The 20,265-nt window shown below is 40.4% G+C and overlaps 1 protein-coding gene across 3 annotated transcripts in view; it reads right to left on the bottom strand.

The window, feature by feature from the left end:
• Window positions 1-20,265, bottom strand: part of SHROOM2 (shroom family member 2) — a 115,749-nt gene that overhangs the window by 6,176 nt on the left and 89,308 nt on the right. For all 3 annotated transcript variants that reach the window (XM_054271586.1, XM_054271587.1, XM_054271589.1), the window contains exons 6-9: window positions 10,694-11,443; window positions 6,451-7,002; window positions 5,392-5,572; window positions 558-830 (exon numbers count right to left, since the gene is read on the bottom strand). In XM_054271586.1, the coding sequence (XP_054127561.1) occupies window positions 558-830; window positions 5,392-5,572; window positions 6,451-7,002; window positions 10,694-11,443 (1,756 nt within the window). The remainder of the gene's footprint in view (window positions 1-557; window positions 831-5,391; window positions 5,573-6,450; window positions 7,003-10,693; window positions 11,444-20,265) is intronic.

Genomic DNA, 20,265 nt, shown 5'->3' with positions numbered 1-20,265 from the left:
AATGCTGCAAGCCATGCCTCCCCCTGTTCCCCCCTCTCCCCTGCTTTTTTTTAAAGGCTTGTCCTTCTGTTGTTTCTTGCTCTTGCTCCTCACTAGGCATTTTGGAAGGAAGCTGTAGTAGATGAGAAGCATTTTCTTTTTAACAACCTTATAGATTTGTATCAAGATCCTCACTGAGTATAAAGAAGTCTGCAAGCTTTCTGCATTACAGCACAAACACTCCTTTTCAAATCTTGAATTGTTACCATATTTTCGTTCGCCTCCTTTTTATGCTCTTATCAGTAGATTCTCATTTTCTTTAAACTTCTGCCAAGAAGTCTGTTTTCTAGTATGTTGCACCCCAAACCCACTTTTTCTCAGCAAGCCATTTCAGTATTCCAAGAAAAGAAGGCAAAGAGGAAAGTTTTAAGAAATCTAAAAATAAAAAAGTCTTAAGAAATTTATCCACATACAATCCCTCATGCTGAGTGCTGCAACTTAGATAAACAAAACCAGGCAAACTCCCCTGTCCCATGAGCTTCCCTAAATGTAGGAATATTATTGTTGGCCCTTCTCACCCGTTCTTCAGGAGAGGTGTTGTCATCCAGGTTATTGAGGGCGTTTTCCACCCGGGCCAGACGACCAGACAGGGACAGCAGGAGGTTGACCACTTTGTCAAGGTCACCAATAAACATCTTGAATTTGTCAAACTCATTTGGTTTGCAGACTTCTTTCACAATGGCCTCTACCTCCTCTCCCAGGATATTGTTTGCTTGGATGTCTTCCAGAAGTGTCTCCCGTGCTTCTCTCAGCACCTGCAGCTTCCTACTAATGCTGTCAATAAGTTCTTGCTGTGGAAAATAAAGGAGATAAGAATTTATTAGCACTACTGCCTTTTTCCCTACTTCTGAAAGTCATGTCAGCTGGCACTTTAATGCATTTCAGACTTCCATGAGGCTTTGACAATGAGTGCATTACAAATAAATACCTGCCTGTGTCAAAGGTCTGTATCTCTGCAGTCAAAGGTTCAGGACAAAGCTGCACATTGCTCAGCTTAAGACCTGTGATAAAGCAAATTACCTTTGTGGAAAAAGATGAAGTCTTTTCACCCTACCAAGAAGCTTTCCTGCTTTTCTCTGAGCAGCTTTAGAGCTGCTATGAACAGCAGAAAGTACAGCACGTGTCTGTGTCTCTAAATACCAGGTCAGGTCCACAACACCTTGCTGAAGAGCTACACTTAGGAAGATACACAGTACCAGAAAAACAATCCTATATTTTCCACTTGATGCAGTTAAAACTAGGGCACTGTCAAGCTTTCTTTTCCCTTCTGCATAACATTAGCATTCCTCCAATAGCAGTCCTTCCACTCTCAGAAAATCTTAGCATTAACAGTGCTTTACAACATTTCTGCAGGATAGTCATAATCCCTAGGGCACAGGGAATAAAACCTACTGTAGTGTACAAAGCAGCTCTGCACAAAGCTGTGCAAAGTGGCTCTGCAAAGGACCAAAGAAGCATCACTGTCCTGGGCCAGGCGAATACACAGCCTCACCTGAACTTTGGGGTGTTCTTTACTGCAGTCCCCACTGCCTGAGGTACACTTGCACTGCCTTAGAAAAGCACATCAGGTGCAGAACCAGCAGAAACCAGACCAAGAATCCAGATCTCCTTTGATCACCTGTGATCCCTCTGTACCTCCCTGTGTTTGGGCAAGAGCTCTTGTTTCTCACATGCCCATTAGCTTTTGGTGCACAAGGGTGTGAGTTTGCTCAGCCAGCTGTCAACTCTGAGATCATTCACACCCTAAAAATGCCTTGTTATTTAAATGTAGGTGCCTATTTGGTATTCAGCTAATTTCAGGTAAGAAAAATTTCCAAAGCATTCTCTAAACACACACCTCAGTGCAAATTCTGAATGAAAATGACATCCTTTAAAACAGTCATTATTTCACAGTACCCCTAGCTCTTTTTTTTAAATTGCTCATGACATTCTTTAGGAACTCTGCTTTCTAAATGCAAATCTGATTACAAGCCTTCATGATTACTATTACTGAGAAACATACTGATAGCAGCTGCTGCTCACAGAGGCCACTGAACAGTCATTGCCAATTTATTTTGGGAACAAAAACCAGCACAAAACAAAGTCTGTCATCTTAACAGAAAGCAACTACACCTTGAAAAAGCAGCAGCCTTTTTGAAAGTAGAAATTCAACCCATGGATTATCCATACTGGTTTTTTCCTTTTTGATTTAATGTACTCAGTCCAGGTTAATCTGGATCTGGGTTATCTGTTAGCCTTGGTGCCCAAAAGATTAAGGTAGTAAGCAGTTCTACAGATGCCTGCTTTACTGACTGATTAATCCGCAGGATTTTATTTTTTCCCCCTTCTCTGAATGCAAATGCAGTTTGATTTGGATTATGTAGGTCACAGTGCTACACTCTCACTTCCCTCAGATGACATGCACTATGCTGCTGTTTCACCATTTGAAACACAGCAGGATACTGTGATGCTCTATGTAATTATCTTAGGGGTTTTTTTTTTCACTTCTGCAGCTATGCTGCAACTTTCTTTAATTAAAAAAAAAAGCCATAGCTGCTCAGCATTTACTGATCTGGTCTGCCAGTCCAGATCAGCTCTCTCAGTTCTTCCTTTAAAAAAGAAAGAAGCCATTTTCCCAGTAACATCCTGTATAGTAACATCCCTGCAGCTGAAGCTAAGCTCTAAAGCACCAATTTTTCAGGTGAGAAGGCCATAAATACTAAGACTGTCATATCTATTAAGAATTGGATTATGATTACTGATTGCTTCAGACCCAGATGAAGCAGCCTCTGCATGCAGCAGCTGTGAACTCACTACATCCTTCTGCTAAACAGCAGAAAACCTGTATTATGTTCAGTATCTACTGAGCCAGAAGAGCTGCAGCCTACATCTTCAGGCTGGCAGATGAATAATTTATAGCTGTGAATGCTGTACCAGTACACAAGAAAACAATAAAGTGATTCTTGCTGATCTAACTAGCAACACAGAAAGTGGCTCAGCACGGCACTGCTCAGGTGGCTCACTGCTTGGCAGGCTTTTGTGTAAATTACACTCTGCTTTCAGCTCACCACCCCATTCCTAAGGAATTCAAGCCTCAAACCAGATAAAAATTGGTATATATGAATTATATTCTTCATCAGTTGTTGAAATTTTCCTAAGGGCAAAGGGGAAACTTCTACACAGCAATAAATGGATTTTCCTCACTACAAAAACCACTCTTATAGCATCTTCAAAATCTGATCAGTATTTTATAATTGTGGTAAACCTACATTAAACTCAGTACACAATACACACACATTCCATTTGGGCTAGCTGGGAATACAGGGATTAGCTCAAAAAATCAAAATTAAAAAATTAACAACTCTATATGAAATTCCAATACTTATTTCAAAAGTAAAAAATATCACCCCACATTTCTGGTTTGCAGAGCAGAGAATGATAAATACAGGAATCATTCCACAGTGGACTGCAATTAAAATATCTCATAACAGAACTACCATTTTCCAGGAATCAAGAAACAGGTTCTGGGCATATGGCCCATGTAAAACTACTGAAGTCATAAAGTGTGCCATTGAAATGTTCAGGTCCCTAACAGATCCCTTGTTAAACTGCTGCCAAATGTGAGAAGCTGGACCAAGCTGCATCTTCTGTCCATTTAATGAAGATGCCTTGACCCACTTACAAAGAGTTTTATATGTTTTCTGACAAGATCCATGATGAAAGCCCACTGAACTGAGTGCTCCATCTCCATGTGGAAGAGCAGGGAGAGAAGCAAGCAGCAGGGCATGTGTGCTACAACATGTACACTTAGAGGAGAAGATGGGAGGGTTCTGCTAAAAGCCCTTGGTGAAAACCTTCCTGTGTCATGTGATCAGTGGTATATACTGAAGCTGGGGGATGGATGGAGAAGTATGGAAAGGGTAAACATGATTTTCCTGTTAAGAAACCAAAAAAAAATAAATGGCACTCTTACTTATAAAAGTTTTAGTATTTAGTTTGTTGAGCAAACAAGAAAGGTTTAATTTTACCTCCCTCCTATTCTGTAATTAATGAGAACAACACTAATTCTAGCAAAATCATGAATGTGACAGTCACATGTGGCACCAGATAAAACCAAATGATTTAAAATGAAATGAAATCTCTAATTTGTCTAAGTAGCACAGCTGTTGGATTCAGCAGCTGTCTGGCAAGAGGGTGAGGGAAGGGCTCTGCTGCAGGCACACCAAGCCCTGGCAGTGCACAGCACATTGAACAGTGGTGCAGAGGGAGGCTCAAACAACACAGAGGTAACAGAAACACAACAGCCCCCTCAAATGCAGTGCCAGCCATGCCTGCTCTGAACCACAGGTGGAAATCTCTCATTCTTAGCAACTAAATACAGTCCTAATAATTCAAAATAATTTCTTTGGGACTGGATTATCAAGTACACCCTGGCAGCTGATTTTTAAGCAGAGAGCTGACTTGGACAGAAAAGGTTTGCACACCACTGCATTACTGGCTTAGGTAAACAGAGTTAAACTACATCACCTTACTTGATCAAACAGAACATTTCCTCCAGCTTATCCATACTGGGAACAATTATTAAAATATTTTGTGCCACGTTGAGATGAATGCAATAATATTACTGCAGGACAACACTTTCTCCTACCACACAAATGTCAGTGTAGTATCTAAGGAATTTTGGTGACCTTTGTTCAGAAATAAAACGCCAAAGGATGGAGATGAATGAGAAGACTGCTTCCCTTCCTTGTGACAAGCAACTTTCAATGAATCCACCAGGCTAATTAATTATCTCCCACAATCATTATTAATTTGGGAGGCAGGAGAAATATTCTGCTGTTCATGAAAACAAAGTGGGAGGAAAAAAAGAAAAAAGAAAAAAGAAGGTGTGTGCATGCTCCTTCTCTCTCAAGACAAACCCAAATTCTGGACCTAAATTTCAAAAATTGGAACAACTAAAACTACCACCAGCTTCAGTAGGATACATAAGCACTCCTGTTTCTTTTTACATAGTGAGAAGAGAGAAGGACCTCAAATGAAAAACGGTATTTTAAAAAACCTCCTCAAGAGGTTTTTTAAAGAAGGGGACTCTCCCCTTGAGAGTCCCTCAAGGGACTTCTCCCTTTGAGACTTTCCAAAACACACAAGTTGCAAGAAGCACCTAATATGATGTACCTAAATTCACAGGTATACACTTAACTCATCCCCACAAACAAACACAAAACCCCCCAGAACCAAAAGAGGCTGATTTTTTCCAACTGATCCTGCACATCTAGAAGACCTTATATTGGAGCCTGTTTAGTCAAAGAAATTCAGTTAATGCAATGAACAGCACTCAGAGTGTCCCATTACACTTTTAGAAATGTCTTCTACCTTCTTCTCTGACAAGTCATGATCCAGCTCATCTTCAGAATCATCCTCACTCTGCTGCTGTTGCTGCTGCTCCTGCATGTCCTTCATTTTAATCAGCAGCTCTGCCTTTGGTGCAGATGTGCTGTAGTAAGTAGAATTGGTTGTCAGGGAGATGGCAGATGGTGCACTCTGCTCCTCTTTCCTGGGAAAAAGTCAAAACTTTCATTAACTGCCTTGACACCCTAATCAATGAAAGAAAGAAGAATGTTTTAGAGCCATCATTTCCCCAAGCAAAGCAGAGGGTTCAAGAGAAAACCATTACCTATATAAATAAGATAAATAAACAGTCTGAGAATAAAATCTGTATGAATTCAGTACATGCTCAGCAAAAGTTAAAACTGAAACCACACAGAAGATCATACATTATTACAAGAATTGAAATGCATCAAAGATATTGCATCTGGAAATAAAATGAAAAGTTACATTTTACAAAGAAATGCAAAAAATCTCAGCGTCATAGATAGTATCCTTTTGGATTTGGATAGTACAATGTAAGTATTTAACTTTTTGATTAGGGAATCAAACTTCTTGAGAAGGATACAACTTATCAGATAATCTGTATCAAGAAAACAAGTAAAAATAGAACATCAATGTGGATGGAATTAAAGTATTTTCTTTCTTTGATCTCACTCACTTCTAGGAAATGCTTCATGCCCGCTTCAAGGTGTCATCACAAATTTTCATGACATAAAAAGGCAAGAATATTATTCCTTTTCTATCCAGTTACTAGACTGGATGATCTTGGAAAAATACGTAATCACAATGAAATGGCAAAAGTTAATTAAATCTTGTGAAAAATTGGCTTTCAACCATGTCTTGGAAATCTTTCATATTGCACAACACTGTTGTTTCTGTCATTAATGGCATCATTAGTAGTATATGCTTGACTACTATTTTATCACAGAAGTCTCAGAAAAGACCTCCACAGAAGGAAGACTCGCCTCCAGCCCCCATGGAATACTGACCCACTCTGGATAGCAGCTTACAAAGACATAGCACCTTACAGAAGGTAATACTCACTTCTCTTCTGAAATTTTTGGAGAGGGAACTTTTGGCAGAAGCTTCCTGCGCTGCTGAGCTTCTTCTAGGAGATGTTCATCTTTAGGGAATATACCAACCATCAGATCCATTGTTGTTTTTATTTTCACATTAGGATCTAGTATGTCTGCTAGAGATTTATCTCTTCCCACAATTTCTCTGGCGAGTTCCTCTGACTTCCAGTCTTCTAAGGTCTTTTCTTTGGCCTTTACATAGCTGGATGCTTGCGTGGCAGCACTGCTGTCCTTCAAGTTGCTCCCAGGTTCTTCAGCTGGTTGAGGGTCGACTGGTTTGGTTCTGGCTTCTGGCTCTGGCTCTACACCTTGCCTGGTGTAAGCACAGAATCGTGAATAGGACTGCTCAGAAGTGCTGAGTGTTTTAATCTGGTCCTTTTCCAAGCCACTGGGTAAAGCTGGAGGCTCCATGGTACTGACAAGGCTCTGCCGACTCTCCTTCTCTGCACTGCTCTCAGAATGAACTATCTTGATGGGAACCATTTTCACTGTAGTATTGTTGTCTATAACCCTTTCAATTCTGGAAAATAAATAAAATTCAACCTTAGAAATGGAAGAACCTTAAATCTCAATTCATATCTGCAAATCAGAGGGGAAACCCAAAAAGACACGTAAGAGAGATAACGGACTACTCCTAGCACTGCATCTCAAGCCCTAAATCTACATGTTCTTTTCTGCCCACTAATTTTAAATAGTATTATTAGTTCATTTGTAGGGGACCCTAACATCAGCCTTGTACAATACTCATGATACAAGACTTCTGTTTGTTTCCATGAACACGAGGGTCCAATCTCAGCAGCCAGGCCCCAGATTTCAGGCAGCACTGCTGAATCACCTTTTACCCCTTTGCTGCCACAGGCACAGTGGAAAACGCCCTCAGCCCACCCTCAGTGCCTCACACAGATCCAACAGCAGCCTCTCCCCTTGGCCTGACAGGCAGCTGAGCTGCCTGGGGAGTCTGGGATGCCCTCACATCAATTCTCAGCTCTTCCAAGGCAAGAGACAACAGACCAGATGGGAGCATCCCACAGGCTAGGTTTTTGCTGAGCTACAAGAATAAAAAGAATCACATATGGGAAATCTGGAAGTCATTCAAAACTTAATTACATGGTTTAAAAAAATCTTCACTTATAAAATTTCACATATTACATAGAAGCTTAATAAATAGAGCCTATCATAGTGTTCTAGATTTCCACTTAAAGAAGAGAAACCAGTCATTGAAGAGGATAACACACAATTCTGGATATTCTTTTTAAGAGAAGCCTGTAGCAGAAGTTCTGTACTGCACAGCACAAAGGCCTACCTTAGCCATTCAGCAAGGAAAGGTATTTAAAGCAATGCTAACTTAGATTTTTAAACTGGACAACAACATGTTAAATAACATTACAGAAACATCTGTAGTGTATGTAAATGAACCATATAAGAAACTGAAGTCTAGTTTAGTGGTTCTGAGTTTACAAAAAGTTTAAAATGATTGTCATACTGTGGGTTTGGAACCTGTACAGCAAGGAAAGGAACATTGCCTACTAGCTAAAATATCTGGTTTCATCTGGCTGGGTAGCTTGCTGCCTTTCAGACAAGTGACCAAGACACACTACAGCTCTTTCCCTCTAAGTGTGGGTGTGTCACTTTCCCTAAAATAAGCTTATACTTTTCTACTGTTGGTAACTTCTACTGTTTGACTTGACATTTTTTTGTATCTTGTATTTTAAAGGTATATTTGCCTCTGAATGAATGTGCAGCCCCCCCAGTAGGTATTTATTTTCCACAAGTGCTTTGTGGATATGCTGTGACACACTGATCCAACTCCTGGGGCAGGTTTCCAGCCCATGCTGAACATCCCCACTCCATTCCATCAGGCTGTTTTCATTCAAGGGCACTGTCACTTTGAAGAGCTCACTTCTGTGCCCACTGCTTAGACCCAGCTGCAAACTGGGACTCACCTTCTGACTGCAGCAGAGCTGGGCAGTGCCCAGCCACCACCCCCAACCCTTTCTTTTGCTTATTTTAATTAAAGCCCACACATTTGAAGCTCCATTAGAATGTGAAGAGGAACATATTTTGGAATTTGGGGGAAATACAAGATGAATGCATGTATGGGGGGCAACTAGAAAAGAAGTGAGCTGAGTGCAATTCCTCATCTAAAATGCCCAGCATCTGTTTTGAGACTTTGAGTACATTCCTCTCAGCCTAGTCAAAGAGTTTCCAAAAATTTAAGGCATCATTACATTGACTGCTCTCAGTAAAAGCAAAGTTCAACACCAGGTGCTTCAAAAATTCTGTTTCTGCAATCACTACCCTGCTGATTTCTGAAGCTTTGCCATTTGTGGAAAGGCAGCATGAAATTTTGACTTGCAGCAACTCTGCTTGTGGACATTCCAAAGCTTAACCCAACCACAAAGAGTCCCTCCTTGACTTGAGTTTAGGTTTAGTGGAAATCTATTGATACACTCTTTTCAGCTCTGCTGCTGCTAAACAGCTGTTTTTGGCAATAGCTGAGCTGTGTGCACCATCAGGGTACAGTGCACCATCAGTGCAGCACACAGTAATGTGTGTGTGTTTGCCCCACACACATTTCCCTACCTAAATCTCTGTGGGAAACCCTGCACACACACTCACCTTGGCCTGCTGATGAACAAGACACTTCTCGTAAGAGAGTACAAAAGCTATAAGCTAACACCATCAAACATTAGCTGCCCCAGCATGCAAAGTGGCATGTCCAAACACTCCTACACAAGGAGCCAATAGAAATAATAAGCCAAATCTGATTAACTATGTATTAAGATAAACCTACTAAATATATTTTATTCATATGAAATAAATACCATATCAAAAGTTCTGAGGTATGGCCACCACACTTGTCCTTTTTGGCCAAGCCTGTTTTAGTGAGTAATTTAATTATTAACTGGGGACAATACATTGTGTGCAAACAAGAGCTGTCTGGGCCTAAGAATTTTAAATGTTAGCAAAAGATTCTCAGGGTAAGTATTTAATCTTTCAGATATGGGCATATAATTAGGCACACCTCAGTGCTCATTTCAATACTAAAGCTTAGCAAAAAGGAAGGACAAATACAATTGCCTTTCTACACATCCTTTGTATCTGTTCATAAAGTAATACATTAAGGAAGTCAAAGCAAAATATTACGGAAGTCATTATTGTCATCTACCTTAGCACATGGATTCTAGGGTTCATATGACATATTGCACTTTTCATTGTAAATTATATTATTACTTCATGTTAAAAACACAGCAGAATGAAACCTCATTTTTTCCTCCAGTTGTAAGAGGAAAAACATTAAGGCTTATTTAGGAAAAAAAGTGATTCATGTTTTCATGTCATGAGGCAAAATGGAAAACAGCCTGAGTTTGTTCAACCATTTACATTAGAGTAGAGAAAAGCCATGCCAACTGCTTTTGCTCAGAGAAGCAACCTCTGCAAGAATTTAGAGGTTTTGTTTTCATTCTTTAACCATGAATTATAGTGCTGAAGGATTTATGAAAACCAAGATTCCTGAGCTTCCTGGAAGAGTTTGTTATCTTGTGGGAGAATAACATTTTATGATGTTAGCAGCATATGACAGACACAGCAATCCATTAATTGCAGTCAGTTGTCTAATTCTGAGTTTATCTACCCTGGGAAACAACTGACAATCTCCTGCTGAGTGTTCAGTCCTTGTCAACATAAAGTGCTGAGGACCCCTCCACAGACAACCTGAAGTGCCACATTTCACTGTAAAAGCAACATAAAACCAGTCATGAATTGGCTAGTGTATATTACTCTGTGTGTTTTCAAAACAGATGTTCTCACAAAGGATCCAGCTTCCCTTCCCACATCTGCTTTGCCCCTCCCTACACTGATTCATGTTTATATACAGACTCAGGTAGGGGAAATGATGACAGGGACTTTTCTGACTTTGCCTGTACATTCAGAGGAAAATCCCTTAGAACCCTGCCCTTTCATTTTCTACTAACTACCAGGTGTAACACCTGGGCAGCACAAAGTCAACTAAAAGAAACCACAGACCAGCTGAAGGACATTAATGGTACCAAAAGGAATTTCACACAAGTCTGTGGTCTCTAAAATATGCTGCAATGGCTCAATGCTTAATGAACTTGAAGAATGTGTAAAGAAAATGAAGAGACAATCAATAATAAGGTCTAAGTGGGCAAGAAGTGTTAATAAAATAGTAAAGGAGTTACATCTAGTACCTGGCTGGGTTCTCATCCTGTAGGGACACAGGAGGTTTATCAGTGAGCTTCTGTGGTGCAAACTGGGGAGAAGGGGACCTTGATGACTCCATGCCAGGTTTTTGAAGATACTGATACTTGGAAGACTCCGACGTAAGGTGTGTTTTTTCTTCTAAGTGCTGACAAACATTCTCTGTGGATGACACTTGCTGGAGCTGCTGTGGATCAGCACTCTTCAGTTTTCCATTGAAAGCTGCAGGGCTCTGACAGAGAGAGGACTGACTGGCAAAGACCTGGGTGGAGCTGGGGGATGAGGACAGGAAGGGCCGGCCAGGTGCTACCAGCAGGGATTCAGAAGAGGCGCCGAGCGACGGCGCACAAATATCTGCTCGCCTGAATTTGTCTCTTTTAGGTGGTGGTGGCCTCTGAGGAGCAGGTCCACGCTTCTTGTTCAGCGGCACTGGCTCTGTTCTATGGGTTTCCTCTCCTTTGCCCCAGGACTGACAGGAGTGGTTCTCTTTAGAGGTCTGTGGCTCAGAGCAGGGCAGGTGAGGCAGGCTACAATCCTTGCTCTTCTCATTCACATTTTCCTGAGAGTACCGGTAGTCACTAGGCAATGTCCCAGACCTGCCCCGACTCTCGGGAGGCAGAACTGGAGGTTCTTGCACGTGCAAAGGTCTGACAGAAGACTTCGACTTGTGGCCTAAATTCTGGTCCAGTTGATCACTCTTCTCTCGTGGGCTTTCCCTCAGGGCCCCTGTGTCAGCTTGCCTAGAGAAAAGAACATGATTTTAGTATGCTGCTGATTTATTTCCTTCGGTGCAAGGCCAATGCAGCAACCCAGGAAGCTTCAACACTGAGATCACATCCAACACTGAACACCAACTCCTCCAGTCTATGGTAACTGTACAGCACAAAAACATCCTCTCATGTATGGGCACACATGGTGTACTTAATCTAACGTGATGAGTCAAAACATAATGTCAGGCTAAATTAGGGTATGGAGCGCCACAGGACGCGACACAACCTCTGGGTAACCCGAGGCACCGTGCACAGCTTAGTTAAATGCACAGCCAAATGTTGGTAGAAAACAAAACTGTCTCCAGTTTTGTTTAATTCTAATACTAAAATTTAATTCTCTTCTTGCTCCAAAGTCAGTGACAAAGTGTGTGAAACACGCTTTCTTATCTAGGTGCAATAATACTTCAATAACATTTTAAAATGTGAACTGAATACCAGGAACTTTAATTATCAATCTGGAGGTTGAATTTTTGTGTGTCTGCTGAAAAATGAAATGAGAACAAACAAAATGTTTGCTGAAGCTAAAAAATTGGGGAAAGTCACTATCTCCTGAATTAAGGCAGAAAAGAAAATTTAGAAATTTATTTTCTGGTCAGACTTATTTTAAGGTTGAACTTCTTTTGCCCTGTCAGCACAAATGACAAACAATGGCCAAAAAGGCCTTATCTTATCCTAACTGGTTTTGGGTTTATTCCAGTTTCACACTCTCTCTCTAGTGAGGAAACAGCCTTTTGCAGTTCCAGGCTTGTCCTTTGCCACACGACACGTAGAACATTTGTGCTCACCAGATAAAGGCAAAGTGGGGAAGGAGCAGAAGGCAGGAGAAAGTACCTCTGGAGCCCCGAGAGGAGACTGGTTTGCCCTCTGCTTTAAAGGAGGCTGAAGAGACATTATGAGCTTAGAAAACAAGCTGCAACAAAAGTCAAAGGCTTCAGAGTTACTAATGTAAATTATGCTACTGACACTGCTGGTCTCTGTATTTTTAAACAGTAATCCTGTAGTGATGCACTGCCCAAGCCTTCTTTTGAGGTGACTCTGAAAGAGGCATCTTTCCCAGCCCACTTGTAAAATAAAGTTTAGTTGAATTTTTCAATGTAAACATTTTATTAACATCACTGTACCAGTTTTGAGATTGTCTATAGGCAGTTAACACCAGTGTGCAGGAATACAAAATTTGAGATAAAAGCACATACATGAAATAACTATTAAAGTCTGTTGTAAATTCAAGAAGAAAAAAATTTACACACTGCATTTCTATTTTAATTAAATTAAAACAAATATTTAAATTGAAGTATTATGGAAAGATGACTGATTAGATGTGGATTCCTGAGAAGTCACATACACAGTCTTTCTCTCTCATGTGAAGTGTTAAACCTTAAAATTCAACTTTAACCAGTAAATTTTAAATTTAACATGAATGAGATTAGTGTTGTTGACATTCAAGTCTCTTTATATTGCTCTCACCTAAGAGTAGTTGGTTCAGACAACTTCAAGTTGTCTGACAAATTCAGAGTCAATTCTGATTTACAAAACAGTATTTATTGACTCCTCCTTTAACAGTAGATGAAGGACAGTTTTGTGAAGTAGAAAGTTATACAAAAGGCCTGAAAGACCAACACTATTCAGGTTTGGTTACATGGCATCTCAAGAGTCAGCTCATTTTTCCTAGTGAGTTCAACGTAAGCAGAGCCAGGCCTGTATATAGATCCACTAATTTTAATGGAAATATTTACCAAATGAAGACTGCAGGCCTTACATATGAAATACTGTGTTTAAACCAGTATTTTTCATGTCTAGATAACCCATGAACAGCACAATTTTCTCCTTGTTAACCCGTAAAGAAGCTCTTCAGGCCTCCCAATTCATCTTCACATCCATAAGCCACAACAAAAGCCAGTGCAAGAGATGCTCTCAGGTGCACAGAAAAATCAAGGGTATGACACAGAATGTTGCAAAGACAGCAATTACATGCATTACCTCAGCCAGTTTGCAAAGTATACCATGAACTTGGCATGCACATTGGGATTGGAGTGCTGGTGGAAGCAAACAGGACAGAGAACACCACCAATCTGACACATCTGCATATCCAAAACATTTAACCAATATATTGGGGTGTGTATATATATATATATTTATCTGTTTCAAAAATAATGAATGCTCTAGCAATCATGTCACTTTCCAAAACTGAGCAAAAGGACATAAAGAACTATAGCAGAGAGAAATTTAGAGATGCCATATTTGCAAACATGGAGATAAAATTCAGAGATTACACACATGACTTCATACAGCTTCCACAAAACCAATAAAAAATTTTGCAGCACCACACAAAATGGGTCTGAGGAGAGGTGGTGGCTACATTCAACACTGAAGCTAAACTGCATTCAGTGTGAGTGCATCTTCATGCAAAACATGCTCATCACATTATTTTGGAGAGATGTAAGCTTACTGTTCAGAAAAGAGGAAAAGAAAACGAGCTTCAAGCCCCAGGAGAACAGAGTGGCAAGAACCTGCAAAGGTGTTACATTATTATCAATACTGAGAAGTCCACTAAGCTGCTTGTTATTTTTCAGTGCATTATGTAATAATCTGCCCACAATACAGCCGGTTTGGAAATGAGGCCCATAGGATTATGCAAAGATAACATACCACTGAAAGGAACTCATCATTTATAACCAAACACCACAAAGTGAGAGACAGAATAGTTTTAAATCATCTGAAAAAATGACAATTGACTTAATTACTATTTTCATTCTAGATAACAAACCAGCCAACATGAAAAACATTAAACTCTTAGCTATCTTCAAACCCAAAGCTCCCCCACCCCATAATACAATGCCACAATTACCCCAGTTGCAGGAGCCTTTCTGAGACAACACAACTGGGAAAGCTCATGCACATTCCCCACCCCAGCATGGCACATGACAGCTTTCACTGCCAGGCAACTCACACCAGCCACTTAACCCCAGCTGCAAAGGAAGTGCAATTAAGAGTCTTATGTTATTGCTATAAAGTAGTATTCAGCAAGGGTGAGTCCAGTACAGGAGTCTAACATGAGTCTTTCCTACCACATTTGGTTTTAGTATTTTGCTGTAGGAGCTTTCCTATCTAAATGGCAGGAAGCAGAAAACCAATGTGGACTTCTGACTGAAAAGAAGGAATTGCTTCATTACACAAACCAGTCCTTCACATTTTTGAGAAGCTCTCATTACCAGAGGGCTCAGCATTCCCAGAGGGGATCTGTGTAGAGAGACAAGGGGCTGAGCACTCATCAGTGAATGCAGGAGCAGCTCTGCTCTCTGTCTTGCACTTTCCCAGTGGCCACAGCCACGCCAGCACCACTTACTGCAGTGGGGGTGGCAATGTGGATCTCCACACTGGCACAAAGTACTTTCTACCTCAATGGACAAGTACCTCTCTGTTTCCTTCTGGCCCCATTAGCTTGGGGCATACACACTCAAGACTGAAATATTAAAGGCATGTAAAGAATAAGCTGGGCAAAAACCTCCCAGCTCTCATCCCCAGCCTGGACACCTCCAGTCCCCCGAGCAATACTACAACAGGCTATTCCAACAAATCAGAGAGGTAACAGTAATGTGAGCTCTTGCATGAAGGTTAAACCATATACACATACACACACATTAACCTGGAGCCTGCCAGTGGAGTCAGTGAGCATTTACAAAAATGAATCATTATGTATAGATGCCTATCAGAAGAATAACATTTTTGGTTGCCATAAAAAACAAATAACTTTCTTCATTTGCCCCATACTCAAGACTTGACTAAATCTGGATAGAGAGATAGCCAATGTTGTATCTCAATAAATGAAAGTGATTTCAATAAACTCAGTGTGTTTGATTTTTATCTGTCTGATTTACAGTTTCTTAAGAACACTTCAGGCCAATCCAAACAGTGCCACGAGACGCTCCCACTTCAAAATCCCAGACTAGATAAGCTTTGCAAAAATGCATTAGCCAACATTTGAAAAATGTATCATTTGTTAAAGACCTGACCTCTGTGCAAAAGTTTCACCATAAAACATAAGCACGGTTACGTAACCAATGATATGTCCTGCACTAACTCACTGGCAAAGGAGAGCAAATGGAGTGGCTGTTTCTGATTTAATTTAAATTCCTTCTCAAGAACTACAAGCTACTCTGGAAAAAGGCCTTCATACCTGAGTATGACTCTACAATAAAAGTCCTCCCCCTACAAAAACAAAAACTGTGAAAATCAAGGCCACAGTTTTGCAGTCCCTTTAAAGTGACCATATGCAGATACTCTGCCAGAAGAGGCAGTCTCCTTCTTAGACACTTTGAGCTTTGTCTTCCTGCTCCTTCCAGCATACCAGCAGTAGGAATTACAGCCCCACAGAAAACTGAATCAAGGACCTGACCTGGCTTGAAACAGATAATTATGTGGCATAAAGCAATTGGAAAATACTGTCTTTGCATATGACAAAATCCTGTTTATAGGCACAGCTCTTGCCAATACTTTTTAAGCTATGAACTTCATATGCTGAAACTATGTTTTGATTGTGTATTTTTCTGGCACATGGCACACTGGGATCCAAAAGCACTTCTGAAATAATCCACAAATAAAGGGTAGTTTCTTCTATCCAGTATAGTTCTGCTTGAGACAACACAATGCTATGAAGTTAGAATGGGGTTTCCAAGACTGTTGGAAATTCAGGAAAAAAATTGCTGTCTAATGCCATTTTAATCCACATTGATAAGCACTAACTAATGCATGATGGGTGTCTTCTATTATTTCAGAAACTTTAAAGGTACAAAGACATCAGCTCCCCTAAGAGAAGGCAGGTGGAAGGCAAGTGGGATATGCTGGGCTATCTCAGGTCTCACAAGATACCTGTGTTTAGACAACCATTAAGCCAACATAGAATGAAACCTGAGTTCTCTGTGGACTACAACTTGACTCAGGACTTCACCTGCACAGAGATGTCTCCCTTCTGTTACTTCTCTCAATACTCATCAGAGTCCCATATCCTTTTTTTTTTTCAGAAGGTCCAGGATAACCCTTAACCACTTAAGCCCTTAAATTGGTTTTACTGTTGGAATACTCAGGAGACACTAACCACACAGCACCACAGTTTGGACATGCAATACCAGGGCAATTGTTTCAGCCCTGGCTAATTTTTCTGATGAACTTTCCATCTGCTTTCACTACTGAGTCAGTACAGCACACACTATCCATCAGATAGCGACAATGACACATATTCCAAAGATGTTATATGAGAGCTTTATGAAAGTACTTAGAAATCTTAAAAGATAAATGCAGAGAATAAAGAACCCTCTAAAGAACCATGATAGCTGCACCCTAACAGTCATGCCATGAAGAGGCACAGCATACAAGCCATTACAAAGAAGCAGAGCTGTCCACTGCCTTGGTCTGAAGAGGCAGATGATGGCAACCAGCATCCAAGAAGAACTACTGAAGCGAACAGTCCTAAACCAAAACACATGTTAAGATGAAAAGAATAATGAATACTGAATGATGAGGGAATGCTTTCTCTCTCTCAAGGGGGAAAAAAAAAGGCCTGTCAGAAGACAACTGAAGGTACAAAACTAGCAAGGTATTTCACAAAGTATATCCCACAGCACATCACTGGTACACTACAACCTGTTTATCATGGTGCAAGTGTTGGTTCTTCAACTCTGTCTCTGAAAGCCTGTTAACATTATCTGTGCCTCAATGGCAGCTATCTGTTTAGTCAGTCACACTAAATACAGCTTAGTTGTTGCACCCAATGTGATAAAGCACAATGTCACTCTACCTTAACAACCCTTGCATTATCACCTGGCTTTATCACAGAATGAAATACAATAACAGACACTGCTTGCCAGTCCATCGATCCCACCAGAATTTCTCTCCTGTCCTGCATGCATGGCAACATACACACTGTAATGAGTTTTCCTATCTCATTCTGCCTCTCTAAAAATGTTGCCTCTTTCCCCATGAAAATCAGAAATAAATAAATAACAAAGAACATATCCACTCCAATTCTGCAGTAAATAGACAAAGTTATGTTGATGGATGAATGTAGGCCAGTCATGGGTAATAGCAAAAGACACAGGCCCGTAACAAAAATAAAATCTGATTAAAATTATATTTCTTACAGCAGTACAAGGGAAGAATCTTGAGGGAAAGGGCAGGGGGAGCGATGCTTTCCTTTCCTTAGTTCAGAAAACAAAAGCCCCTCCTCCATTCTGCTGCACATCAAAAATAAACAATAAAAGGTAATTTTTATGGCTGCATTCTTACTGCTTTATCTATTGCATGCCTCTCCTAGCACACAGGGGATTACCTGCATGGAATTAAAATTACTTCTACTCAAGTCAGCCAGTTAATGTGTTCAGTACTTACACACTGAATTCAATCATCAGAATATCCCAACAGTATAACGAGAACCATCATATTACACAAATGGCAACCATTGCAGAGACAAAAGACAATATTTTCCAACACTGCTAACAAGGAAATCACAGTCACATCAAAAAAAGCTTAAAGAAGAATGATTGTTTTGTCAATTTACTAAAAAAACCCCTACATTCCAGTTGCCACTCCTTTGATTTTTTTTTTCATTTAGACTTTTTTGTCCTGATAATGCTGTTGCTATTTTCTTGTTGCTATTAGTACTGAAAACAGCTGCTTGCAGCTGAACAAGAATTAGGTAACAGAAGACAAGCTATAAAATGAAACACTTTGTGAATAACAACTAGGTCACCTGGGATTCTCAGGCATTCTCTCACCAAAAAAGAACACATAGCTAGCTCATCCCTAAAGGAAAAAAAACCCTAAATCAGTTATTTAAATTAATTAGCATGCACACATTTCAATAACCATCTTTTCACTCAGAGCCACACTCACCCGCTTGCTTCTGACAGTCACATCCAATTCTCTCAGACTCCCAGCTAACAGCTCCTGCTGCTGTGGAAAGGTCTCTGTGCAAGCCTGTACTCACAGTCACAGGCTTGCCTGGCAAATAACGAGATGAAAAGCTCTCGCACCACCCCTAGCCGAGAGGAACCCTGAGCCTGGCACCCTGAGCCACAACAACGGCACTGCAGCCCTCAGTCCAGAAAACAAGTATTTTCCAAAGGCACTGCCTTCTAATTCCAGTGTGCATGATGCCAACTGTGAAAACAAAAGCTGCTAAAAACAGCGCGTGTGTGCGAGCATATGCACACAGAGCATCCTAGCTGGAATTAACTCACGTTTTCCCCCTGTTCTCCCAACCCCTCAGCAAACACAGCAGTCGACTGCACTAAGCAACATAAAATTCTGTACCAAGCATTGCATCATTGCTAATTTGCTACTGTAGCTTTTGCTGATAGAGGCAGAAGATGCAGCCTATTCTCAAAGACCTGAAGAACAAAAGAAATACTGTATGAATGAACACTGCAAATTTCTGCTCACAACGGACAAAAAATGGTAAATAAGGTACACACCTCTAGCCATTTCTTTCATGCTTTAGCACTAAAGACAAGACAATCTTACCAGGATTTACAGCCTTTTACCCATATTCACTGGACATGTGAGCTTTGCATCCCTGCAAATGTGCCAGCCAGTTTGAAAGCCTTGCAGAACTGAATCTGTCTCAACCTCTGTGTCTCATTTACTGTAACACAGAGGATTTTCAAAGCCATGCCTTACAACAGCTGGCTTGTTTTTGCCTGCTTCCTATGATTGACAAGTTCATACAAGCTCTGTCAACTTTAACCTTGATAAGTGAAGGCTTAGTCTGCATTGTATGTTACATCACCAGAAACTTCTGACCTCAGGGAACAGATCTCAGAGACTTCAAAGCTTTTCCTTTCCCCCACCCCCACCTCCTGGATTTGCTTATTAAAAAAAAAAAAAAAAAAAAAAAAACCAAAACAAAACTTAAAAGTCCTTTAATTTTTTAAGGGTTTTCATTTGTGAAAATCATGATCTGCATTTCCACAACTACAGCTCTGCAAGTTTTAACTATTTACAATGATTTTAAAAGATCAGTGTGTCACTAGGTTCCTTTCTGAACAACACTCAAATAACCAAGCCTAATTCTAGAGGAGAGTATTCATCACAGCCCTCCAGCCTGAATTTTTTTTGCATGTGTTGTGAGCACAGGCGCCCTCTCTTGCAGGAGATTCTGCAGGGAAAGAACTGAATGCTTTCATGCTGCATGAGCACATTGCCACCCCCACACTCCATCTTTAGAAGGCATCGTGGCTTTCATCAGAGCAAAGCTCAAGCTCCTTTCAATTTATCTACAAGAACACATTAAAGACTTAATAGAGAAGTTGTGGATAAGGCTTTCATATGTATGAAAAGATAATTTTAAAGATGACCCATTTTAAGAGGAAAATGCTATTAAACTGTACACAAAACCACATAGAGCAGCTAGATATCCAGTAAATAACCTCCCCTAAAATTTTTCTGCCTATTTGATTTCAACAGAGAGAGAAAATGACTTCAAGAAAAAATTCCAGTTTACATAATACAATACAACTGGTTAACAGACTGCAGCAAGTCTGGCTGGTCCATGCAGAGAAATGGAAGCTATAGCTGCCACATTACTTTTTAGTACAAAACTTCACTCATTTACTGATATGAACAGTCTCCTGCGTGACAGCAAACCATAACCATGTTGCCTAAGGGCTTATAGCAGAAAGTGAACATTGCACAGGCTAGCTTTTAGTACCAGAACACCATAAAGCCACTCCATATGTCAGAAATGCATGAATTGCTACACTGAGGAGACAAATCAGTCACCTATTTCCAATTATGCTTTT

The sequence above is a fragment of the Melozone crissalis genome, unplaced genomic scaffold, assembly GCF_028551555.1.
Source record: "Melozone crissalis strain CALT ecotype California unplaced genomic scaffold, PUWL_Pcris_2 ptg000013l_1, whole genome shotgun sequence".
NCBI classification, from domain to species: domain Eukaryota; kingdom Metazoa; phylum Chordata; class Aves; order Passeriformes; family Passerellidae; genus Melozone; species Melozone crissalis.
The sequence above is the reverse complement of the archived record's forward strand: the minus strand, read 5'-3'. Positions and strand labels throughout refer to the sequence as shown.